Genomic DNA, 26,608 nt, shown 5'->3' with positions numbered 1-26,608 from the left:
AGCTTACTGACATTCTGATCCATCTTGCTCCAGTACTTTTAAACTTTTCATCATACCCCTGACCGGACTTTCTACCTCCCATCTATGTTTATGTTATTGGATGTACACGGCAGCTGTCCTTCTTGCACTGTGAGACTCCCCCCTCTTGCAGGCCTGGCCCTCAACTCTATTGAGGGCCTACCTTGATGACGGGTTTTGGAATCATGAGAGGTGGCATGTGGCGAAGAGGGGGTTGAGGGGCTTTTTAACTTCTTTTTTAACAAAAGTTCTAAGGGATTCTGGGGGGGGTAGGGTTGTGGGTTTGGGGGATAACCCACTGAGGGGGAGGCCAGGTCTGACAGTGGGCTACATAATGGGGGGTGCGGGGCCTGGAGTCAATGAGGGGGTTAGAGTCCGTACTGAGAAGGGCGATACCATCAGTACTGTAAGTGGAAGGGGCAGATATGGTGGGAACAGGGGGCCATATCTGGTTATGGGGGCATGCGCCCGCTGTCTCCGAGCGGTGGCCCGCTCTGGCCCCCAATGCTCTTCTCGTTCCCCAGGCTGCGCAGATCCTCAGGGCCCGGGCCTTCAGCTGATGTTGTGCAATGCCAGGTCCGTTGTAAATAAAGCCTCCCTCATTTGTGATCTTGTTCAAGAGGGGGGAGCGGACCTGGCGGGTATTACGGAGACCTGGTTGGGCCAGGAGGGGGGTTCCCCTTGTTAAAATGTGCCCACCAGGCTTCCGAGCATTCCATCAGCTGAAGTTCAGGGGAAGGGTGGGGGGTAGCGGTTGTTATAAAGGAAGGTCTTGGTCCAAAGGAGGCCACTGTACCTCAGATAGCCGGATGTGAGTCCCTCTTTGTGGAGTCATGGGGTGCAGGTGGGCCTGCTGATCACGTACCTGGCTCCCTGCCACATGGCGACGGCCTGCCTGAGCTGCTCAACGTGATAACTGGGATGGCAGTTGATACCCCCAGACTTATGGTTATGGAGGATTTCAACCTGCTGTCCGTCAGTGAAACGTCTGAGGCGACTCGGGAGTTCATGGCTTCCACGATGGCCATGGACCTGACCCAGTTAGTTCATGGCCCTACACACATAGGGGGACACATTCTGGACTTGATTTTCATCTCTGGCCAGTGGCTGAATGGTTTAGATATAGGTGATGTAGTGATTAAACCCTTGTCATCGTCTGACCATTCTCTCCTTCAACTTGACCTTCAAACCGCTACACCCCACTGCAGAGAGGTGGAACCGACTAGGTGGTTCCGCCCCAGGCACCTGATGGATCCTGATAGGTTCCAGATGGAGCTTGGGCCATTCCCTGAGGCTCTGACTCACGACCCAGCTGAAGATCTGGCGGCTGCCTGGGATGGGGCGGCCGCTGGAACTTTGGACCGTGTCGTGCCTTTGCAGCCTCTGACCTGCCATCGATCTCACTTAGCTCCCTGGTTCTCCGAGGAGCTGAGGGAGATGAAGCACCGGAAAAGACACCTAGAGAGCAGTTGGAGGGCTAGCCTTTCCGAATCCGACCGAACACTGGTAAGGTCTCATATTAAGACCTACCTAGTGGCGATAAAAATGGCAAAGTTTAACTATTTTTCCATTCTTATCGCGTCTGCAGATAACTGCCCAGCTGCCCTGTTCAGGGTGACCCGCTCCCTGCTCCACCTGGGAGCGCAGGAGGACCCCTTGGAGGGCAGGGCTGAGGATTTTGTGCAGTATCTGCATGACAAAGTCGCTCAAATTCGGGAAGGCCTGGACTCTGACTGGGTAGATACAGGCGGGGTGACGGAGACAGGTTTTGAGAGTGTTATCTGGGAGGAGTTTGACCCAGTGACCCCTGAAGACATGGACAGGACAGGATTCTGGGTAGACTTAGCGTGGCCACATGTTTATTGGACCCGTGTCCCTCCTGGTTGGTGCTGGCTTCCCGGGAGGTTACACGAGGCTGGCTCCAAGGAGTTATTAATGCTTCTTTGAGAGAGGGCTACTTTCCTGCCACTTTGAAAGAGGCGGTGGTGAGGCCTCTCCTCAAGAAGCCCTCCTTGGGCCCAGCTGTTTTAGCAAATTATTGTCCAGTCTCCAACCTTCACTTTGTGGCAAAGGTTGTTGAGAGTGTGGTGGCGCGACAGTTCCCCCAGTACCTGGATGAAGCGGTCTATCTCAATCAGTTCCAGTCGGGCTTCAGGCCTAGGCACAGCAAGGAAACGGCATTGGTCGCATTGGTTGATGATCTCTGGAGGGCTCGGGACAGGGGCTGTCCCTCTGTCCTGGTCCTGTTAGACCTCTCAACGGCTTTTGATACCATCAACCATGGTATCATGCTGCTTCGGTTGGAGGGACTAGGGGTGGGGAGCACCATGTTGCGGTGGTTCTCCTCCTTCCTCTCTGACCGGTCGCAGTTTGTGTTGATGGGGGGGCCAGAGGTCGACCCCAAGGCGCCTTGTATGTGGGGTGCTGCAGGGGTCGGTCCTCTCGCCCCTTCTGTTCAACGTGAATCCGCTGGGTGAGATCATCCGTGGTTTCTGGGTGACGTACCATCAGTACGCTGATGACACTCAGCTGTACATCTCCACCCCAGACCACCCCAATGATGCCCTTGACGTGATGTCCCAGTGTTTGGAGGAATACGGATCTGGATGGGGAGAAACAGGCTCAAGCTCAACCCATCCAGGACCGAGTGGCTGTGGTTTCTGGTGTCCCGATATAGTCAGTTGGTGCCATCTCTGACTATTGGGGGCGAGTCGTTGGCCCCCACAGAGAGGGCTCGCAACTTGGGTGTCCTCCTGGATGCACGGCTGTCTTTAGAAGAGCATGTGACGGCCGTGGGCAGGGGGGCTTTTTATCAGGTTCGCCTGATGCGCCAGTTGCGTCCCTTTCTGGATTGGGACTCCCTACACACGGTCATTCATGCCCTCGTCACTTCCTGCCTGGACTACTGCAATGCTCTCTACATGGGGCTCCCCTTGAAGAGCACCTGGAGGCTCCAACTGGTCCAGAATGCGGCCACGCGGGTGATTATGGGAGCATCATGGTGCTCTCATGTAACACCTCTCCTGTGTGAGCTGCACTGGCTCCCGGTGGTCCTCAGGGTGCAATTCAAGGTGTTGGTGACCATCTTTAAAGCGCTCCATGGCTTAGTGCCGGGATATTTACAGGACCGCCTTCTGCCACTGAGAGCCTCCCACCGGCCAGTATGCTCCCACAGAGAGGGGCTCCTCCGGGTGCCGTCGGCCAAACAATGCCGACTGACAGCCCCCAGGGGGAGAGCTTTCTCTGTGGGAGCACCTGCCCTCTGGAACGAGCTCCCCTCGGAGATACGGATGATTCCGGACTTACGAACTTTCCGTCGGGCCCTATTTCATCAAGTCGGGCTGGCCTAATCCCTCCAATTGTGTATTTTAATTTGGATTTTAATGGGGGATTTTAACTGTCGGGCCAAATTGTTTAATTCATTTTTAAATTGTTTTTATATTTTGTATTTGATGTTTTTTACTTCTGGCTGCTCACCGCCCTGAGTCCTTCGGGAGAAGGGCGGTATATAAATTTAAATATTAATTTAAATTAAATTAAATATTGTATGTCATACACTAAATATAGTGAATAATAATAATAATAATAATAATAATAATAATAATAATAATAATCACCAGTCAATCATATTTGTGATACATTTTTAAATGTTCAGTTGACTGAGTTTCATGTTTAATGAATAAAAGATAACAACAACAACAACAACGTCACAGTGATACCCATTGTCATCAGGGCACTTGGTACTATGTCCAAGAATTATACAAAACACTTCAAGAAATTGCAGCTTCCTGCAATAACACCAGCGGAACTGCAAAAAACTGCTCTATTCGGAATATCATATATTTTAAGAAGGTACTTTCTTAAAATATACCTAGGACGCTGGCAGCAACCCATATCAACCATTAGCACCAGTCAATGGTATTTGTGACACATTTTTAAATGTCCAGTTGACTTGAGTTTCATTTTTAATGAATAAAAGAGGACAATAATAAGTTAATTGAGCCATTTCTTCAAATTCTATTACCATCATCAACCATCCCTTTTTGTTGGTACTGTCCAGCCTTTTCACTTTTGAGATCATAATAATTTCACTGCAATTGTCATATATAAACAAAGTTCCATGACTTTTTATAACATCTTGTCCAATAGTCCCAAAGGAAAGGTTTCTGCTTTTAGTTTTATTTTAACTTTTAAAATCTTCTGAATTAATGTTTGTACTTGTATCCAAAAAGTTTTAGCTCCACCAAACATGATCAAATGCCTTCATATTGTTTACATTTCCAGCAAAGGTTCAAAATACTTTTATACAGTCTAGGTAATTTCTCTGATAACACTATACCAATGATACATTATTTTATAAACAAGTATGTTTAAAGCTAATGTGGGAAGAAGTATCCATCCGGTTCAGTTCCAAACTGGGAGAAAGACACTGGAAACTTATAGGCTGACTGGAAAGACAGTTTAATAATGAAGCAGAAGCACATGGGTTCTGGGCAGCTGGTCATATGGAGTTGAGAGTGAGGGTGGGGGGGTTATACCTTCTCTTGGGCTTTGAATTTGAATTTGAGCTTCCTAATCCTGTGCAGGAACATGTATTCTATTAGCTGTTGTCAGACTCCCATGTGCCATGTACAAATCCAAGGAGTTTATATGAGCTACGTTTGGTTGAAGTTTGGGGCTGATGCAATGAAGGGGCTTTGGGCAATTCCTATTGTAGCTGAGGGCTAATCTTATCTTTGTTGGATCTTGGGTGAGGGTATTTGCTTATGAATATACCTAGCTATCTCTTAAGTGCTGACATTTGCTGAGGGCTATTAAGAAAGTTGGGGGCTGCTTTCCAAGAGCATGTTTCTCCATTTCTCATCGAGGGAAATATAATATTCCTTTTAATATTTCTCAAAATATTTCATTCTTCTAGGAGAGGGATGCGTATTCTACATTAGAACATAATATAAATTTCAATCCATTTGATCCAGGAAGATAAAAGTCAGAATCATCTTGCAGATGACTTTCCGAAACTGTGGTGACCCTCTAAACTTTGGAAAGTTCTGGAGAGTATCAGGCTTCTAATCCTCATCAAAAGCAACTACCATATTCCTGATCTTCTGATAGAACATTGATGTGAAATCTGAGTAGTCATAATAAATACCTTGCTTATTGAAATATTGTTAATATTTTGGAGCTGACCTGAGTCTTCCTAAGCAGATGACACCGCAGCGCTTAGTTCCCATGGAGAACAATGGTGGAGTGCTGAAGATTCCTCCAGATCAAGGAAGGAATGAGAACATATCCACACAGTTCCCAGCCAGATTCTTCTCACATACAAATTGTGGAGGACAACTTTTAGAAGCAGGTGAGCAGAGTGCCTGGGAGATGAGAAAATACAATATGTTCAAGGCTAAGATGCAGCCTTTAGGGACAAACCACTTTCCTAACCACTTTTAGATTATTATTATCTACAGCCAAAGATAGACTTCTGTTTTCTGAAGGTCTGAAGATTGACAATGTAGATGTAATTATTTTGAAATAAATTCTGATTAGAATCCTATATAAAAGAAAAAATTACTCTTTCCTGACTGAAATATTAAAACAAAAACAGTTGGAAAAAGTTAAAAGGCATAGACTTTACTTTCCAACAAAAGAGATTTAGATTGTTTAAAACTTAGAACTACCCCAGAGAACATAGATGAAAGCATTCAAGAAAAGATTGCTATTCTGGTAGATTTCCTTAATTCAAGTAGATTTTCAAACTGAGTTTGACAATATATAGAGAATCAAGTCTCATTAGGCTATAATAAGAAAAATTCCAAGAGATGTCCAGGTGTATTTTGCAAGGAAAGTAACTGTTAAGTTGGGCGATTGGGGAGGCAGAAGCAAGGTAGTGACAACAGCTCTTTAATGTATAGTGGGACTTCAGCAAAGGTTACAGACAAACAGCCCTCCTTATATACCCGGCCAGCCGGGGAGCTGACCAATCACAAGTGACCTATTGTGGTTTAAATCTCCCGCCAAAACTATATACATAACACCCTTCCCCTCCCAGAAGGCACTTAGTCTATACATTTACATACAAAATCGCGCAGGTGACCAGGGCTTGTCTGGGCCCTAGTTGACCTGCGCAGTTCAGTCTGAGGCGTGGCATCGAGCCGGTCGGAGGGGCCTTTTGTTTCTCCCGGCTCCGCAAATGGAACCTCCTGGATTTCGTCGGGGGCGTTGAACTCCTCGGCTGGGAGTGGCATCTCGCTGGGGCAGTGCTGGATCCTGAATTCTGCAGCTAAGTCTTTCGACCTTCTCAGGCTTGAGCTAGCTGTTGTAGGAAAACTTGGGTAGTCAGGGCTTGGCATTTCTGAGTACATTTCTGGCTGTCCAGCCAACCTCTTTCTAAGTTGATCGATGTGCCTACGCCAGATCCTTCCATCTCCCATGTCTACTGTGTATGATTTTGAGCCCTTGATGCCAGAGATTACCCTGGCCACCCATAGGGGACCCTCTGGGTAATTCCTTGCGAACACTGGTGTCCCTATCTGAAACCCCCATAACTTCTGGTCAGCCCCTCTAAACCCGTTCGGGGAGTAGTTGGGGTGTAATCGGTCCAAGGTACACCTGAGCTTCCTACCCATGAGGAGTTCGGCTGGACTGCGTCCTGTGGCTGTACAAGGGATAGCGTGTTGAACTGCTAGGAATTTGTCTATTCGGGCTTGCCAGTCTCCCGCGTCCAGCCGTGCCAGTGCCTCTTTGGCTGTTCTTACAAATCTCTCAGCCAATCCATTACTGGCCGGATGAAACAGAGCCGAGAGTGCGTGCCGGATGCCTAATTCTGCCAAGTACCCCTCGTATTGTGTTGCGGTGAATTGGAGTCTATTATCCGATACTAGGGTATTGGGCAATCCATGGGTGGCAAAGAGTTTCCAAAGTGCTTTTATGACTGCTTCGGCAGTCGTGGATTGCATGAGGATGATCTCGAGACATTTCGAAAAGGCATCGATGATCACCATAAAGGTTTGGCCGTGAAATGACCCTGCGAAATCTACGTGTATCCTTGACCAGGGCCCTTGGGCATGCTCCCATTCCCTGATTGGTGCTGTAGGAGGATCTAGCCTGAATTCCTGGCAGGGGTTACACTTCCCCACCCATCGGTGATGTCACTATCCATTTGGGGCCACCATACATAGCTTCTAACTAGACCCTTCATTCGCACAATTCCGGGGTGCCCTTCATGCAACATCTTTAAAACTTTCTCCCTTAAGCATAAGGGCACAATGACGCGGTCACCCCATAACAAACACATCAAAACATCAATAGGGAGAACTGGTGCCTCCGGGGTTGGGTCTTCTAAGAGGTCCAGTAGCGGGCAGCGGCTGAGGGTGTCAGCATGCCCCAAACTTAGTCCCGGTCAGTGGACAAGTTTGTAGGAGTAAGCTGCCAGGAAGATGGTCCACCGTGTCATGCGTGGAGACAAGGCGGTGGGTCGATTCCCAGGCAGGAGGGTGATTCCCAGGCAGGACACGCAAAAGTGGACGATGGTCTGTGACCAATTCGAAATGTCAGCCGAATAGGTATTTGTGAAATTTCTTTACCCCCGACACTGCTGCGAGGGCTTCTCTGTCCAGCTGGCTATAATTCCGCTCTGCGCTGGACAGGGTTCGAGAGTAGTAGGCGATGGGTGCCTCTAGCCCATTCGGCAGTCTATGGCTCAAGACAGCTCCTACACCGAAAGGGGACACGTCGCAAACTAAAACAAGCGGTAGCATCAAATTATACTGAATCAGGAAACTGTCCGCGGTTAAGAGTTTTTTCACTGCGTTGAATGCGGCAGCTTCAGCCTTCCCCCAGCCCAAGGTGCATTTTTGGCCAGTAACCGATGTAGCGGCTCGGCGACCGTTGCCTTGCCTCTTAGGAATATGGCATAAAAATTGAAGAGACCCAAGAAAGCCTGTAGCTCCAATTTGTTTGTTGGTGTGGGCGCGTTCTGGATGGCTTGTATTTTGCTCTTGGTGGGGTGTATTCCCAATCCACTTGGTACCCCAAAAATTCCACAGAGGGGACTGCAATCATGCACTTATTCCGTTTTACACGCAGCCCAGCCTCCCTGAATTTGGCCAACACCCGCCTGAGTCTGTCCCCTAGCTGTTTCTCGTCTGTTGCGCTAATGAGTACATCATCAAAGTAGGGCACTACCCCTGGCAGTCCCTGTAACAGACGCTTCATGGTACTTTGAAAAGTTCCTGGGGCTATGCTGATTCCAAATTGGAGTCTGGTGCACTTGAATGCACCTCTGTGGATGACTATAGTCTGTGCTTCCGCGGTAGCACCATCTACCGGTAGTTGCTGGTACACCTGCGCAAGATCGAGTTTGGCAAAAATCTTGCCAGGGCCCAGCAAATGGAGCAGAGGATGCACGATCGGGACAGGGTATGCGCTCTGCTGAAGGGTCTTATTTAAGGTGCATTTGTAGTCTGCGCAGATGCGCACAGACCCGTCTGATTTGACCGGGGTCACTATGGGGGTCTCCCATTTAGTGTGATCTACTGGGACTAACACCCCTTGCTTGATTAGTTTATCCAATTCCAAGTCAATTTTGGGCTTGAGCGCAAAAGGCACTCATCTAGCCTTCAGTCTGATCAGAGCTATGTTGGGGTCTAGGTTAAAGGAAATAGGGGTCCCCACCTACTTGCCCAGCCAGTCATCGAAGACATCCTGGAACTCCTGCATGAGGTCATCCTTCAGGGTGCTGCCACTGGCACTGTGGACGCCGGTGAATCCCATTCCTAGGGCCTTGAACCAGTCCAGTCCTAGGAAGCTCGGTAGTGTCTCGCTGACCACGGTGAGAGGTAGCTCCTTCCGATACTCACCATAGGTGACCTGGAACGTGCTGACTCCTGCCACAGGATGCTGTTCCCCTGATAATCTCGCAGCCAAATTCGTTGGATCTGGAGCCGGCTCTTCTTGATGTTGGGAAGGGCGGCCTTCAGGGTAGCCCAGGACATGATGGACAAGGACGACCCGGGGTCGATCTCCATCTCGCATGGTTATCCTTCAATCTCAACCGTTGTGTGGACTTTTTTCTTGATGGTCACAGTGGCCTGGCTGATCAAGGTGTTGCAGGTCTCGTGGCTTTGAAATTCGCACTTTTTCCTCTGGTCGCCATCTTTACTGGTCCGCTTGTGCCGTGCTGGCTCTGATTGGCTGAGGTTGTCCTGGGGCTTGTGGTTGGCTGGTAGGCTTGCCCTGCAGACTCTCGCCAAATGTCCCTTCTTCTCGCAACGCCTGCAGATGGCATCCCTGAACTTACAGGTTTGTCTCTGGTGTGCCCCTCCGCAGCTCGAACAGTTTCCGCGTCGCTCTTTCTGCCGCTGAGTCTGTCTCTCAGTTTGGAAGACGTCCTCCTCCAACTCTTCCTCACTGCTGGTCTGGGTGGCTTCTCGGTGTGCTGGGGCTGACCTCGGGGTTTCCTTCGGGTTAGCTGGTCGTTGCAGTGTCTCCGCAGTCTTGGTTGACGACTCGTGTACCCTGGTCTCGTCAAGAGCGATGGGTAGAGTCAGATTCTGTCTCGCGAGCAACCTTCTCTGTAAGTGTATATCTCTCACTCCACAGATTAATTGCTCTAGGAGCGCATCATCGAGATCCCAGTATTCACAGTGCATTGCAGCCTTATGCAGGGCGGCCATGTACGCGCTGATTGGCTCTCCTTCATTGGTGGAAGTTCCCTTGCAAATAGGAGCCTCCAAGTTCACCCTTCCAGTTAGGATTTTCATGAGGGAATTATTGGGGGGGGAACCAATTTGGCAACATCGAATCTGAATTTTAATTCACTACCATCATCAAAAAATGCTTGACATCTCCAACACTGTTGTTAAGTGAGATTGTCTTAGGAAAAGATGTGCTAAATATGAAGAAGAGAAACAGGGAACTATTTAATACCTGAGCATGTTTCTTCACCCAAAATTATTTCCACTCAGGAGAAAGCCATCCTATATAAATTGGGGTGGGGGTTGGGGGTTGGCTTGAAGCTCCAAATGCTTCTAGCCTTTCCAAGTCCTATTATGTGGCTTCACTAGTGTGGTCAGAATTTCTTGGGAGGAACAAAAAGAACTTTGGGACTATATACCAAGAACATATATTCCTAGCTGAATCAACCATGTGTGAAAATCATCCAAGCTCTCAACTAAAGCAACTATATGAGACATGAATAGTGAACATTCTAGTGCAGCCTTTCTCAATTCTGTTAGATTGAAAGGAACCTCTTTTTATTAATTAATCCTGTAATTTAGATGTCAGACTGGTAAGATTCTTAGCTTACTCTTTCTTAATCATGTTTGGAACAATAAACAGTTTGTTTGCATTGTTTTTTATAACTGTATTTTCATTTTTGAGGTTACTATTTGTTTTTCCCCAGAGAATTTAACAGAAGACAAATACTGCACCTTGAGTGAAATAATTACAGGGGAGATAATTATAAGCTATGTAGCTCATCAAGTACATCAAAGAAAGAGAACATGTTTGTTATAGTATTTGTTACATATTTCACTCGAAGTTCCCTCTGCTATTAGAAGGACAACAAATCTAGATGTTTAAAACCTACACTAAACACAAAGGATTATAGTGGACTTTGGGATGTAGTTGACATTCCCTTGCATATAATGATACTCAAATCTTTCCATCTGATCACTCCCTCATCTGTTGATGTACAACAGGGGTGACAAACTCAAGCCCCGGGGGCCGGATCCAGCCTGCAGGGTGCTTAAATCTGGCCCATGGTGCCACCCTGGAAACAGCGAAGGACCAGCCCACGGTGCCTCTGCCAGCGAAAGTGGAGCTTGTGAGGGCCATGGGCCCTCCAGTGCGCTGTTTTTGCTGGCAGAGGGTTACAGGAGGCCGTCAGGGTGTAATTTAGGCTCTCAGGTGTAAGTTTAGAATGTCTCTTTGATATTGCCCTGAGGATGTAAAGTCCAGAAAGGAAGACCCTCCCTAGGTGTTATTATGAGGGGATCTGGCATCTCCATTTATCTTGAGGTGATTCCTCTTCTTTGATGGAGCCAGTAAAATGCTAATCTAAATATTAGGATTGTATGTTTATTTTGAGGCAGTTGGAAATGGGGCAAATCAAAGGCTGTTATCTTTTCTCTTTGAATTCTAACATCTCAATGTAATATAAAGATTGAAGAAAGTTAAGGTTTTTTTTAAGGAGGCAAAAAAGCAAACAGGAAAAATAAATCTGTCACTGTTATACAAAGAAATGGAGGAGAGATAATCTTCCTGCTTACTTTTCAGCACGCCTATGTCAGCTTCGACTTACTACTATTAGCTTAAATTGAGTGTGGGCTGGAAGCCAGTTTGTCCATTTGCTACATCCAGCAGTTTAATAAACATGCCTAACAAACAACAAAAGGTATCTGCAATCTTAGGTTATCCACAGCTGGAGAGTCAGTGCCATCTCCAACACAAAGCGCTTTTGGGGGACTAGAGAGTACATGTGTACTTTTTCTCTTCAGTATTTCTTTCAAAGCTGCCACAGATATCTTATGCTTATCAATTCCAATAAAGTTAAAATATCAATTGTACTTAACCCAATCAAAGCACAAAATGTATTTCTTACTATTGTAACCTTTCAAGATACAGTCCTTATCAAAATGGCTTAAAAGTAATGTCTATAGTAATAAATACTATTCATCTACCTACAAATTTTATCGAGATTAGAATTCTTTCTAAAGTTAGTAAGAAATATGCCCGAACCCCCAAAATGCAATGCGTTTCCCATGCATGCGGCCCCCACATGCACCCTGTTTTGGCTTCTGGGTTGGTGCAGGTTTTCCAGGCCCAAAACAGGGCATGGGGGCCTCACATGGTGCCCCTCTGCCCCATGTTGGCTTCCAGGTTGGTGCAGGAGACTTTCCAGGCCCAAAATGGGGCGCAGGGGCCTTTGCATGGTCCCCCGCACCCCGTTTTGGGCCTGGAAAACCTCTTGCACCAACCTGCATCCCCCATGTATGCGCCCCACCCTCCGCGCATGTGCACATGCATCCTCTGCATGCACCCCACCCCCTGCACATGCGCGGCAGAGACCCAAAGACCAGCTGGCCAGCAGGAGGTGTGTGCATACGCGGTGGAGCTGGGCTGGGGTGATGGCTGGTGTACCTGCAGAGAGGGTACTGTGTGCCACCTGTGGCATCCATGCCATAGGTTCGTCATCACGGCTGTAGGCAATCTGTTTATAGATGGCAAGTGTAACCAGATTTTTTAACCATTGATTGAATGGGGCCATACATTTATCTTTCCAATGTTACCTGTAAATTATAAAAAAAAATACTGGCCAAGAAGAGGCCTCTCAATCTCCAGCTCTCCCAGAACCTATAGGGGATCCATCTCAACCTGTTTCTCTCTCCCTCTACATGCTGCAATTCCCACCCCCAGCTGGTGCCTACATCCAGAGCACAGCTACCAGGAGGATAGTGCCTTGCTCTGGAAGAGGTGGGCTGACGCAGCACTTGATGCTCTAGGAAAGGGGTGTCAAACTGGATTTCTTCAAGGGCCGGATCAGCACTGTAGTTCTCCGTGGGCCAGCCAGGGTGGGGAGGAAGAAAGATAGGATGGATGCCTTCTGCGGCATGCTGCCAGCCAAAATGAGGTGCAGGGGACACATGTGCCCCCCCCGTGCCCCATTTTGGCTGCCAGAGGCACCGCAGGCTGGTCCTTTGCTATTTCCATATTTAAGCATCCTGTGGGCTGGATGTGGCCCGCGGGCCGTGAGTTTGACAATCCTGCTCTAGGAAAAGCATCGCGGCAACTCAAGCTTGCTGGTGGCGTGAACAGATACTCCCTCTGCACATCTGTGAGTTGCAGGGTGGACAGTGGCCATACAGTGCTGATGCGCATCGATGGTTTAAGGAACATCTGCAGGTCTTTGAATTGCAGCTACTGAACGACATTGAATGACTTGAATCAGCCCAAACTTATCTTTCTTTGTGTGGTGGTGTTGTGCTGGTGTTGCAAATTTGGCTTGTCATATTTCCCATCTCCAAGGTATGTTGTAGCAAAACTTGGGGCTCTACAAACTGAGAAGCCATTTCCTCTTCACCATTCATGTTTATATCTGTAAATGAATATTTCTTTTTTATAAGTGAATGTCCCATCTCAAAATATAAGTACCAAGATACACAATAACTACAAAATAAATCCATAACAAACATGATAAAAATCAGAAAAAATGGGGAAAAAATAGACATATGGTTGATATGGGAAGCAGCAATGTTCTGAGTTCGGTAGAACATGGCTGCCAAGAACAACAGATATGGAATAATGATAGAATTACAACTATTCTTAATATAAAATAATTGCTTTTATGTCTGATATAGTTTTTTAGGAAGCATGATCTTGGCTTATAGCTGCACTGGAAATAATGAAATCCACACTGCTCTGATGCAATATTTTGCAATCTTAACAACTTTCCAATATGTGGACTTCGATTTCTACAAATCCTCAGCCACCATGCTGAGAGCTAAAGTACACACAGCTTAAATTGACATGGTTGAGAAACAGTGTTCTTAGTGCCTGATAAACTAATACATTTTAGCAAGTCTACATATGCCAGAAGGTGGCACAGTGGCTCAACAGATAAGATGCTGGGTTTGTCAGCTGGAAAGATGACAGCCCAGGTTTGAGACCTGAGTGCCAGATGATAGCAATAGCAATAGCATTTAGATTTATATACCTCTTTAGACAGGGGTGGATTTCACTTACCTTTGCTACTGGTTCGCTCGCTCATGTGCCACTTCTGCGCATGCACAGATAATATTTGATGACATCCGGGCAGGTAGGCGGAGCCTCCTGTTGGCGCTGCTACCAGTTTGCCAGAACTGGGTGAATTGGTAGCAACCCATCACTGCCTTTAGAGTGCTTTATAGCCCTCTCTAAGCAGTTTAGAGTCAGCATATTGCCCCCAACAATCTGGGTCCTCATTTTACCGACCTCAGAAGGATGGAAGGCTGAGTCAACCTTGAGCCTGGTGAGATTCGATCTACCAAATTGCAAGCAGCTGGCAGTCAGCAGAAGTAGCCTGCAGTACTGCACTCTAACCACTGCGCCACCATGGTGGTGAGCTCCCATTCTCACCCAACTCCTGCCAACCTAGGAGTTCGAAAGCATGCAAATGCAGTAGATAAATAGTTATCACTTCAGTGGGAAGGTAACAGTGCTCTGTCATGTCACACTGGTGACATGACCACAGAAATGTCTTCGGACAGCACTGACTCAATAGCCGTGAAATGGAGGTGTGCATCACCCCCTATAATCAGCATTGACTAGTAGAGTAAAATCTCCAGGGGAATTTTTTACAATGATGCATATGTTGTCCCAATCATAAGATACTGGATAGTTCATAAAGCAAAAAAAGAAGAATCATAAAGCAATCTATCTCTTAATTTTTAAAAAAAGCAATAATATTTAAGAAATATTAATATTTCTTAATATTAATAAGAATTAATAATAATATTAATAATTAAAGAAATTTAATATTTATTTCACTCAGCAGGGCTGTGATTTCTTTAAACCAAGATTAATATACAACAAAATCACAATAATTCCCCATTGCAAAGGTTGCTAGATCTTCATGGCATGAGCAAAAATACAGGTAACTTTTAAAGTGGTAGCAAGAATTTTGTGTTTTTGTAGTGTTGCATTAGTTATAGAGCTGAACTGAGGCTTCTTACTATACCTATACCTATACCTATTCCTATTCCTATTATTATTATTATTATTATTATTATTATTATTATTATTATTATTGAGATTTATATGCCGCCCTATCTCCAGCCAGACTCAGGGCAGCTCACAACAGTAAAAAACATCTAATGAAAAAGTTAAAAAGAAATTAAATCCATTATCTCATAAAAATTAAACCCCATCAGTCCAGGCTAGCCAAACGAAACAGCCACGTTTTCAGGTCGCGACGGAAAGAGCGGAGGTCAGGGGCCACCTGGACCTCCAGGGGCAGTTGATTTCAAAGGGTAGGTGCGCCCACAGAGAAAGCTCTCCCCCTGGGGGTCATATCATATTGTGATACCTAACAGATATCTCTAAGGTCAAGCAGCAGCAGAGAACAAATTCCCATGACTGACTGTCTGACAAAAATAACTTTTTGGGTCAATTGATCTTTCCCTAAGGAAAGTTCAGATTAAAAACTGATGTGGATTCATACAGTCCTGTTGTAGGCTTTGATGTTATATTGTGAAAAAACGCTATTGGATACATTATCCCTGTCAATCAATTTTTTTTTATGATGTAAAATAGAAGGTAAATTACCAGGAGCCTTTCCATCTCTGTTCTGTTACTAAGTACTTAAAACTGGATCAATCAAAGACTACTGTCCATGCAGATTTTCCATAGTATATAGCACATTAAGGTAATCTTCAATTTATAGCCACAGTACAGCCGTTTTTAAGCAGTGTAATCATTAAGTGGGTTACACCTGATTTTAAGTGAATTCAATTTCTCCCTTGATTTTTCTTGTCAACTCTTTGGGAAGGTTACAAATGGCAGTCATGTGACCCTGGAACACTGCAAAAATCATAAAAAAATGTGCCAGTTTTCAAGTACCTAAATTTTAATTGTGTGACTATAGAGACACTACGACAGTCGTGTGAAAACCAGTCATAAACTGCTTTTTCATCATGTCATAACCTTGAACAGGCATTAAAAGAATGGTCATAAGTTGAAGACATTATTTCCAGTGGCTCTGTAAAGTTCTATCCCTTTTGATGATATATAAACTAGATAATGTAACATTTTGACTGTCATTCATATTTTTGCCTGTTTGTCCCCTTTTGCCAGTTCTTGATGTTTGTTGACATTTAATAAACATCAAGCTATATTTCTGTTAGCTGAATTTAGGTGTGTGTGATTGCTCTGATAAGGATATAAAGATTAATTGGAAGTGTGATGGTTGCAAACTAAACTGTAAATTACCCATAGTAATTTTCCAATATGCACAACACACTTAAATGAGTTAAATGATTTCAATTTTCCAATAACCTGACTAACTGGAGGCTGATGAAGTGACCTGGTTTCATGTGTTATGGGAACAACACAAATGTTTGAATTAAAATTGTTTGAATTAAAATTGCTTTTAAAAATGGCAATTCTTGAGAATATTAAGTCTTTCAAAGGAATTGTGTAGGGTGAAGAGAGGGCGATGGGAGATTTTTTTAAAATGCAAGGATGAAAAAAAAAATGATACCGAGTGAAAAACAGACCACAAGAGGGTAGCAGAGCACAAGATATGGGCGCCTGGATTGGGCAATGTGATGGAGCTCCTTTCAGCAAAGTAAGAGGACTCAAAATATTAATTAATTTATCCGGACGACTACATTTCCGGAACTTTTAAAGGGAAAGCTTTTTTAAAATACATCTGGTCTGTTTCTTTTTTTAACGAGCCCCAGTGCTTCAATTACATCTAGTACCAGTTTGTCAGCATTTCCCACAACTCGCTTAACCTGAAAGTTATGGGTAGAAACTCTCCGACCTTGGATAATGTCACAAGCTAGAACATTTCTTTCCCAAGAAAATGGTGAGGTTGTGTCGACGAAATCGTGCTGGATTTAAATATTTATTTTGCACAGGGAGTTGGAAAGGCTGAGTTCCAATACGTTTTTTTTTTTTTCCAGCCTCCTACTGTATCTTGAGTCTATCTTCTGGAGAATTGACTATTCCTGCCACCTTGGTATCATCTGCAAATTTCATGAGTTCCCCATCTATCCCCTCGTCTAAATATGGATGAAGATATTGAAGAGTCCTGGGCCTAAGACAGCCTTTTCAGTTGCAGAGGTCGGACGGATAGATTGACACCCATATGCACAGCTAGCTCTACTTTCACTTTCACCTTCCCTCTCCGCACTGGGCAGTCAGAAGTTGGGGCGCCCGATCGACGAGTTCCTTCTTGAGTCCCCCTTCATTTGCTCCGAATTCTCCAGGCAGACGGCAAACGGAGGACAGCGGTAAGCAAGGGAATGGGCGGGGAAGCGAGGGAGCTGCCTTTCTCTCCCTTCCTGGATCCGCATCGGTTCCCCCTTACAGATATCTTAACTGTAGCAAACCCCTTGGGCAAGAGCAATGCTCTCCTGCCACCTTCCATTCGCCGGCGCCTTCTAAAGACACTCCTCGGGGTGACGTCATGGCCACAGTTAGTGTGCAACAGGCCGGAAAAGTAGGGAGTCGAGGAGGAGTAGGAATGATTGAGAGAAAGAAACAGGGCTGGGTGGCCTTTTTCCTTTTCCTCTGCTCTTTCCTCTTAGAGATGGATAAAGGCTGACCGACATGGTTCCTCAGAGGTTCTAAGGCCCCAGTTTCTACAGTACAGCTATATTGATCATATATTTCTCATGCTATTCTGAAGGATTTTATGATGTTTTCTTCAATTAGTTTAGATGTTTTCATTGACTTAGTTTATGGTTTCTTCAGTTTGGACCTCAATATGAAAAATGGTCCAAAAAAAGTTACTTTAATCTGTTTTGCACTCTAAAAAACAGGCCTCGAATAATGAAGGTTTGGCATCCGGTCACAGGAAAAGCTATTTTCTTATGGAGTACAGAAAAAAGAAATAAAAGCCCATGTTTCATGTTTTCCATTGTGTTAACAGTGTGAATGACAGATGTTGTGTTATTCTTCAGCTAAAAGTTCACATCCGCTTCCACTCATTTGTGTCCAGTTCTGAAACATTGTCTGGAAAAATTCATGTAAGATTTTTGGGGAAGGTTTTTCAGAAGTGGTTTGCCATTGCTTCCTTCCTAGGGTTGAGATAAAGTGACTGGCCAAGGTTACCCAGATGGCTTTGTGTTCATGGGAGGGCTAGAATTCACAGCTTCCTGGTTTCTAGCCTCAATCCTTAATGCACCAAACTGGCTCTCAAAAGAGATCTTAGACATTTATAAAATCAGTTATCATCCTTCCCCATAGAAATAAATTATGAAGGCGATAAATATATATTGAGAAGCAGTGAATTACAAGAGAAAATGGTCTTTCTGGCTAAGAAAGAGAAAGATGTTTTCTGCGGTTGCTTTTTCTTTGCTCAGAGGATGCTTTTCTTATCTAATTGTTCTTGCTGCGAAACAACATCTTCATGACCATATTCTACCCTGGCTAAGGAGGGTGTTTTTGCAACATCCATTGTACCTGTATATTCTTTATCATTTGAAAATAACACTGGTGCATTTTTGAATACTTAAAGTCACCTTAATAAATGAATGAACAACTTTGACTACAGGAACTTTTAGCCTTTAATCTAATTTTATAGAGTCTTTCTATTGCAGCCTTTACATTTTCTTTCTTCCAGGTACATCTGACTGAGGGGCACAATGTCACACACTAGCCGCTGCAAGCTGGTTGAATATTTTGAAGAATTGAGTGAAGACGAATTCGAGAAATTTAAGCTGCACCTCGAGGACTACCCAGTGGAAAAGGGCTACAGGCCTATCCGTCGTTGCAAGACTGAGAAAGCTACCCACATTGAAATAGCCCGATATATGATTGAGGCATATGACGATGCCAAGGCTCTGAAGATGACTGTCAGCATTCTGGACAGAATAAATAAAAAGGATCTGGCTGCAAGAATCCAAAAGGAGATGCCAGAATGTATGTAAACAAAGCCCAATTGTGTACTGGTAGCACAAGGGTGATACTAATTCCTTTCCTGGCTTCTGTTCCTCTTTATACCTTAGCTTTCTAATAATATTTCTTCCTGAGTGATTTGTAGGCATCCATCAATCTCTGCTATAGAGTCAGATCTGTCCCTTATTCTAAAGCTAACAAGGATTTCTAGTGACAGTCTCTTTTAAAGTCCTTACCCAGGTTTCAAAGTATAGGAAATAGATAAACAAATAGGGATAAAGATGTAAAATTAGGATTTATCTTTTCTACATAGGAATAAAAGAGCGCCATATTTTCAGAAGACTCAAGAGTAAAGGTCGGGGAGAGAGAAAAAATCCTAGGAAAAACAAGAAACTGCAGGAATGGAAGACTGGAGAAAATGAGCACTTTTGGAGGAAAATGCAAATAATTGAGAAAACATTTTGGAAAAATAAGTTTCCCCTGTTTTTTTCAAGCAAATTATCTTGATTGTGTTTTTTTTAAACTGAATTTTACATCACAGTAAATTGGATATACATTAGACTCTTGCTTACTCTTGTCCATGTTCTGAATGGCCCAATTTCTACTGAAAACAGCTGCCTGGGGTTTAGCAAACATCAGAAACTGTCCAAGTAGCAGCTTTCTTTGTAAAATGGCCAGGCTGGTGAACCTTGCAGGTTCCTGCTTCCTATGTAGTGTGGTAGAGTTAGTATAGTTCTGCTGTGTGGAAAATTGCTCAGCAATGCAGCCCAATTTGCTGTCCTTCTATTGTGTTGACTGGGAAAGATGAACTGTGATCCAATATATCTGAAGGGCAACCAGTTGGGAAAAAATATGTCACTCCATATTTTAGCTAAATATGATTCAGTTCTCACTGAAAAACAATCTGATCTTAATTGAATCAATTTAATGTTTTTGCTCCTGTTGAAGGATATCTTTTTCATCCACGTGATTACGACCAAATGAAAAAAGGAACAGCCAGTTAGCTCATTCATGATTCATTTTGTTTTTGTTTTTTAATTTTAATAAGAACTGACTTTTATTTCCAACAGATTTTCTTCAATCTCCAGAATCAGACAATGAGACATTTTCTGAACCTCAAAATAAAGGTTAGTCAGTGGTAAAATTCAAATTTTTAAACTACTGGTTCTATGGGCATGGCTTGGTGGGCGTGGTGTGGTGTGGCTTGGTAGGCGTGGCAGGGGAAGGATACTGCAAAATCTCCATTCCCACCACACTCTGGGGCCAGCCAGAGGTGGTATTTGCCGGTTTTCCGAACTGCTCAAAATTTCTGCTACTGGTTCTCCAGAACCTGTCAGAACCTGCTGGATTTCACCCCTGGGTTAGTTGTCCACAGATGCATTAAGTGTTTTCCAAAAACAAGACTTGAATCAAAAAGGAAAAAAAGACTGATTACCAGTCTGCAGGTGCCTTGCTACAGAATCAGATCTCAAGATGTCAAAACAAAAAGCATTTTGTTCCAACTCTTTTCTAAATGAAGTGGCCGGGGAGAAAGGGCAAAAGTGGATACCAGGAGTGGAGTCCTTTCAGAAAGAGCTCCAAACATTGGCAGTGTTTTAGGACATGGGCTAGCCTTGATGCACAAATAAAAGTCATAGATCCCATAATATACTCCTGAATGATTCCCCCTAGTGCCAAATTAATTCAAAAAAGGAAATTGAAATTTGTCAATATCCCCAATCATCACAACCATTCTGTATTTTTGCATAACATTTCATGAGATTTTCAGTATTTTTATCTTGCTTTAGCTTGGTGAGCACATCACCAAACAAAACTATTTAATAGCAACTTTTTCTTAAAAAGATCCATGGTCAAAAGGATTTGTTTTAAAGATGTTGTTTTTCATGCCATGTGTTATGTATTGAATGTATACTGTATAGTTGTGTTAAGCCCTGCTAAAGTGAAACTAACCTTTAGATGACCCTAACTGTTAACTTCAACTGTTTTGGAGGGAAACTTAGAACATTCATATTTGGGTGGGCTTTTTCAAGTAGTATGATTGGTTGAGGCACTCTGGGCCTAGAGTATAAATTACAGGAATTTGCCTGTTGTTCAGTAGTTACAGTTGAGTCAATAAATGCTGTTGTATCTATGCTGTCTTTTCTTGACTACTGCAGCCCACAACATAATACCATGTCCTTGTGTATTCAGTTTCTTGATAATGCTGTAATCTTTCTTTAGAAGGAATGCCCCAATCCTACGGAATTTGTTATAATGAAATCACATTTAACTTTAGTGGCTGCATGTATACAGTTTTATTGGTGGCATATGGAACAGCATGCAATTGCTTTTTTTCAAATTATTGTGCATCCCTGGCCCTCCCAGTTGGCTCCCCTGTCCAAGTGATAGTAAAAAATAAGTTTAGAGCTTATGGAACACTTCAACAGTTGTCATAATTCTTTTGCCTTTAACCTGAATTAATACTTTTTTTCCTAATTCTGTAAGCCATCAATTGAGTCGCTATCACTTCAACCTTTTCTCCATCTTTTCTCTTTAGTGGAGGTGATGCTGGATCCCAAGACAGCTTTTCCCACCCTGATCCTTTCAGAAGATCGGAAAAGCGTATGCATGGGTGAAAGAGCCCAGGACTTTCCTGACAATCTTGAACGCTTTAATTTTTTCCCTTGCGTCCTGGGAACAGAAGGCATCAATTCTGGGACTTCACAGTGGGTGGTTGAAGTGGGCAGGGCCAAACAATGGGCCATTGGTGCTGTGCGTGAATCCATAGAAAGAAAAGGATATTTACATATAAGTGAAACTGAAGGGTTTTGGGTATTGCAACTGATGGATGGAGAATATGAGGTCACCACCACACCTAAAACCATTCTTCCACTGTGGAAGACAGTACAACGGATTCTCGTTACCTTAGAATTCAGTGTAGGCAAATTATCCTTTTATGATGTGGATACTATGGAGATTATCTATACTTTCAATTATTCAGTTTCTGAGAAAATGTTCCCCTTCTTCCTGACTTGGGACAAAAAGAATCCATTAAAAATCAGTACAGATTACTCTATCAGATAATCTGAGGAAGAACAAGAAGAAACAGTTCTGAGAAATGACCCAAGCTGAGGAATTTTCAGTTCAGACCTTGAACAGAACTAAAAAAAAAAAAAAGACTTTAAAAAGTAAGGAATGGGTTCCTGGCCTACAGATAAGATACGGATCAACATGGGGAGGAATAAAATTAGAAGTTCTGGGCTGTTCTAGTAGGTCTGGAAAAAAGAAAAGAAAAGGAATCCCCTCCAAACTTTCAATGAAGAACATTTCTTTTATTTGTATATATATTAATTATGCATAGATACTTTGAAAACAGTGTATTTTCTGGGTCCATTACAGAGTAATGACAATTATTCTGATAATAATAGAAATAATGAAAATAATAATAATGATGATGATGATGACGATGTTAACTTATTTATTTTTGTTGTAGCTTTCTGGTATTATAACTATAGTTAACAAGAATATTTCTGGCTTTAGATCTATATGTTGCTTAATTATCTTTTCTAACCATGTGTGTATTTTCATCCAGAATTTTTTTACCTTCACAAATGTCCACCACATATATTAATAAGTACCTTGAGTCTGATTACGTTTCCAACATCTTTGCTACCCTTGCCGGTGGCCATTGTCAATTTATAGTTCCTAACCCAAAGTTTTTGCCATTTGTCTAGTGCTATAGTATAACCAGTTTTTTGCCCATACTATCATTGTTTCACTTGTTTATCTTCCATTTTAATACTTAATAAATAACTATACAGTTTATTAGTTTTCCATCAGTCCCTAATAGTATCTGATTGAGTATTGTTGATTCTTTATAGAAACTCCATGTCTTAGCATCTTTCTTATATCTAGATTGTATTTGCATGTGTGGCCACCATGCTAGATCCACCCCTTGGTTTTGCAATTCCTTCCTGGTTTTAAGTTCTCCTTCCTCATTTAAGATGTCTTTAGGGTACTCTGAAGTATATAAAGATTGGGAACATCCAAGCCGTTCAACTTTGCGGCATCCTTAGTGGTTTGGTAGGAATGGAAGTCATCAGGAAGTAATGATATAGTTGGAAATAGGGTGGTTTGCCAAATGAATTTCTAAACAAGCTTTTTTTTCTTTTCCAAGTGCCCTATTATGCCCATAAAATCTTTCTGGCAAAGAACCTACAACTCTAAAAGGATCTCCTTCAAGCAACTCATTCAATGCACTTAATCCACGAATGCTCCTCCAAATAAGCCCTGTTTCTCACAATTTTGGTCTCAAGATATTTCTTGAGAATAATTAGACATGGATAGTTATTCCTAGAATATTGTTCTTCTAGTCTGTATCCATTTACCAAATCTGTATTTAGCTTTTTTTTCCAGGTTGGTCCTTGGACCATCATCATGCCTTGTCCCAGTGGTTCCTCAATGTTTCTCTTTCGTTATACTAGTTAAGCTATCTGTAATAAAGACTACGGAATAATAAGTCATTTATCTAGAAGAATTTAATTCAGGTTGCTAGTGCAATTCAGTTGATGGACCAAAATTCAATTATAGAGATCACTAGTTTACTTTGGCTTAGTCAGATAACATCCCAAACTGCCTTGCCTGGTTACTCCATCTCTTGAATGGGGTAACCATGTTTTGAGGTTAGAAACAGACACATCTGCCTTTACTGACCTCCTGTTGCAAATTTGATTTTCCTGTGCATTTTCCTGCTGCAATGTGAAAATACATAGACTTTTCCTCTTAGGTTGCCTCAAATGCCCTGATCTGTTTGGGTTATAGCACTTTACTTTCTGATAAGGTAACTCTGAGCTATATCAGCTATTTCCCAGGAAAAGGAATGCAGCTTCAACTATGTCAGTACTGATGATTGATTCCAATACCTTTTAGATCTCAATAACTCTGAAATACGAGACAAGGAATAGAATGAAGGCACTAAGTCAAAGATTGCCAATTCAAAATCTGCCAGAAATATGTTTAACTACTACTATTATTAATCATTATATTATTTTATTAAATTAATCCTACATCTTCCTTTGCTTGCTTGCTTATTTAGTTGATTTAGAGTAATTCTGCCACTTAACCTTAGAGAAAAAATAACTCCCAATTAAAAAAAAACCCAACTCCATTAAGCCAATGAGCTAACTCAAAGCTCATAAATGCTGTACAGGTAGTCCTCATTTCTGACTACAATTGAGAGCAGAATTTCCAGAATTGCTAAGCAAGGTGATCGTTCAGTGAGTCATGCCCAATTTTATGACCTTTTTTGGCCACAATTGTTAAATGAATTGTTGCAGTTCTTAAGTGAGTCTGGCTTTCCCTGTTGACTGCAAGTAAAGGCAGTGGGAAAGATTGCAAATCCCATGACTCCAAGTACTGCAACTATTGTAAATAACATGTCCTGCCACTGCCCAGTGCACGAATCTGGATTGTGTAATCATGGGAATCCTAGGATAGTTGCAAATACAAGGACTGGTTGTAAGACATTTCCTTCAGTGCCAGTAACTTTGAATAGGCACCAAACGGATGGTTTTAAATCAAGGACTACCTATAATAGGCAAAAGGCTTTAGGCAGAATCAGAAGACTTATCTAAAAGTGAAAATATTATCTATAATTCAAATGAAGATTACAGAAAGGAAAAGCAAAGGCCATTTACAAAAGTGGGAATTGTTCAGATTTCATTATGTGAAAAGATATTTTTGTTCTTTAAATTAAACACATTTCTTGGTGAGATCATCACTACGAAATAACTCAAATGCACATGTCGTTAGATTTAATACAACTCTGCATCCACGAACAGGACTTGTTGAAGAATACCTAAAAAAAAAAACTGTTATAATAACAAATTGAGGTTTCTGTTAAACTTGGAAAATTAAGATAGTCAAAACGTTCTTTGGAGTAACTATAGTTTTACCTATCCGAATTTTAGCCAGTCTTACAGTAACTTGCAAAAATAGCAGCAATTCTTGAATTTGGAACCCCTTCAGGCCAAAGGCCCTTTCTCTGCTTTACTTTTTATAGCTCTTAAAAACTGATTTGTTCTTAGACTTTTATGTGGTATGATTATTTAACACAGATTCAGTTTAATTGGGTGCAATATATAAATTTAGTAAACATATCTCAGGAAAGAGTCTTGGAGAAATTCAGGTTTGGACAAGAATTATCTATCACTTATTTTGCAAAGGTTTATTTCCATAAATAAGGTTAGCCATATTTATTGTGGCAGACAATAGAATCTTACATTCCGATTTCTGTCAGATATAATATTCTTGCTGGGATGCCTGACAGTGAACAACAGAGGCAATGATTAAAAAATAGGGGGGAAAAAAAGAAGGCCAGATATATGTAACTGGTGCTATAAAGTTTTTTTAAAATCAATCATTACCATTGGAAGCAGATGTGTACAATCAACATCATATACTGTAAATGCGTAACATATAAACCTATCTGCAAATTATTAACCAAAAAACAATGAAAAATGCTGATCTGCAGTTTGCATGGTATTTTACTTAAATATTTGAGACTCTGCTTATCCACATATGTGTTTATCTGCAAGTATATACAGGAAGTATGAGTACTTAAAAATATTACTATATACACTATATCCATGGATAAGCCAATCCATGGATAGGCCCACCCCAATTTGCGAATTGCACATAAAATTCTCAGTTTATACACAAGTATATACAATATTTTAAAAGTGCACACACATTAAAATTAAAGATTATAATAGTAGCTATCTTTCTTTAATCAAAATCTGCAAATGACAAAAACTAACTTATAGAAATTACATAAAAACTGCATTAAAAAATCAAAGACATTTGTATTTTAAAAGGCACTGGGCTATTCACATTAATGTTATATAAATTAAGGGGGAAATCTGTACAGATCTACAGAGAACAAAAGTTGCGAATATAAATGATACATTTTTCTATAGCATTGAAAGAAAATCCCGATTTAGCGTCTTGGTAGTCTAGAATAGAATAGAATAGAATAGAATAGAATAGAATAGAATAGAATAGAATAGAATAGAATAGAATTCTTTATTGGCCAAGTGTGATTGGACACACAAGGAATTTGTCTTAGTGCATACGCTCTCAAAGTACATAAAAGATACATAAATAGTCGCTTTCCAGCATGAGCTACATAATCTATTTTTAGTGACCCAAAGATTCTCAACTATAGCTGAATTCTTTTTTAAAAATTAGTGTCTGTCATCAGATTCACACCAACTTTGTCATCTTAATCAACTTTAAAATACCACAAAGAGAAATTTATCCTTTCCATCTATAGGCTACTTGTTTTGATTCAATTACCTTGTTTTTCATTTAGGAGCACGTGTAATACTTGGTCTTAGCACAATATTTTAAAATAATTTATAAAACATGACATTTTCAATATTTTTCCTACTTGCTACAGCAACTTGTTCCTTTCAATTTGCAGGTACATCGAAGGCAGTTCTCTGACTCCCATTTAGTTCCTAGCAAATGCTTCGTTTTATCAAATTGGTCAATGCATATCATCCCTAGGGTAGAAAATTCCAGTCAGTCTCATCATCACTGACCAGAAAATCAGTATTTATACAGCTTTATCTTTGCATATTGTAAGCCATCCAAAGTTACCTTTGGGCAACCAATAAATTGGATAAATAAATAAAATAAATATACAGTATATGCATGTTGATAATTGCTTCCAGAAACCTGCAAACTATACAGCTTTTCTCATAACAGTTCTTCTCATTTCTGAACTACTTTTTAACATTAGTATTTCTCCATTCTAAATGTAACAGTTCCTCTAATTAAAAATTGGTTGTTAAAAAAAATAAAGTTATTAATTATTACCATTGTGCAATTTAGTTACTTAGTTAGTTAAAACATTGACATTACTACCTATCTTATAACTAATTGTGAGCAGCTTCCAATCAAAACTTAAAACAGGACAGAAACCATAGTAAAATTACAATTTATTTTATTC

At 42.1% G+C, this 26,608-nt stretch overlaps 1 protein-coding gene across 2 annotated transcripts; it reads left to right on the top strand.

Annotated features, from left to right (window-relative positions):
* Positions 1-15,023: 15,023 nt before the first annotated feature.
* Positions 15,024-22,430, top strand: LOC117669045 (E3 ubiquitin-protein ligase TRIM39-like). Of its 2 annotated transcripts, XM_060693641.2 has the most exons (5): positions 16,359-16,579; positions 16,677-17,006; positions 18,341-18,639; positions 19,686-19,742; positions 21,152-22,430. In XM_060693641.2, exons 3-5 carry the CDS (start codon positions 18,363-18,365, stop codon positions 21,676-21,678), a joined length of 861 nt encoding a protein of 286 aa, XP_060549624.2. In that variant the 5' UTR covers positions 16,359-16,579; positions 16,677-17,006; positions 18,341-18,362; the 3' UTR covers positions 21,679-22,430. The 2 variants fall into 2 exon arrangements, with proteins under 2 accessions (XP_034279037.2, XP_060549624.2); XM_034423146.3 differs by having other exon boundaries at positions 15,024-17,006.
* The last annotated feature ends 4,178 nt before the right edge of the window (positions 22,431-26,608 follow it).

This window comes from Pantherophis guttatus, chromosome 4 (genome assembly GCF_059756535.1).
Source record: "Pantherophis guttatus breed Tessera chromosome 4, ASM5975653v1, whole genome shotgun sequence".
Classification (NCBI taxonomy): domain Eukaryota; kingdom Metazoa; phylum Chordata; class Lepidosauria; order Squamata; family Colubridae; genus Pantherophis; species Pantherophis guttatus.
The sequence above is the reverse complement of the archived record's forward strand: the minus strand, read 5'-3'. Positions and strand labels throughout refer to the sequence as shown.

Coding starts and splice junctions, on each gene's coding strand:
- LOC117669045 (XM_034423146.3), top strand. CDS start 18,363: ATGTCACACACTAGCCGCTGCAAGCTGGTTGAATATTTTGAAGAATTG. Junction 18,640..19,685: donor CCAAAAGGAGATGCCAGAAT/GTATGTAAACAA, acceptor TATTTCCAACAG/ATTTTCTTCAATCTCCAGAA. Junction 19,743..21,151: donor TTCTGAACCTCAAAATAAAG/GTTAGTCAGTGG, acceptor TTTTCTCTTTAG/TGGAGGTGATGCTGGATCCC.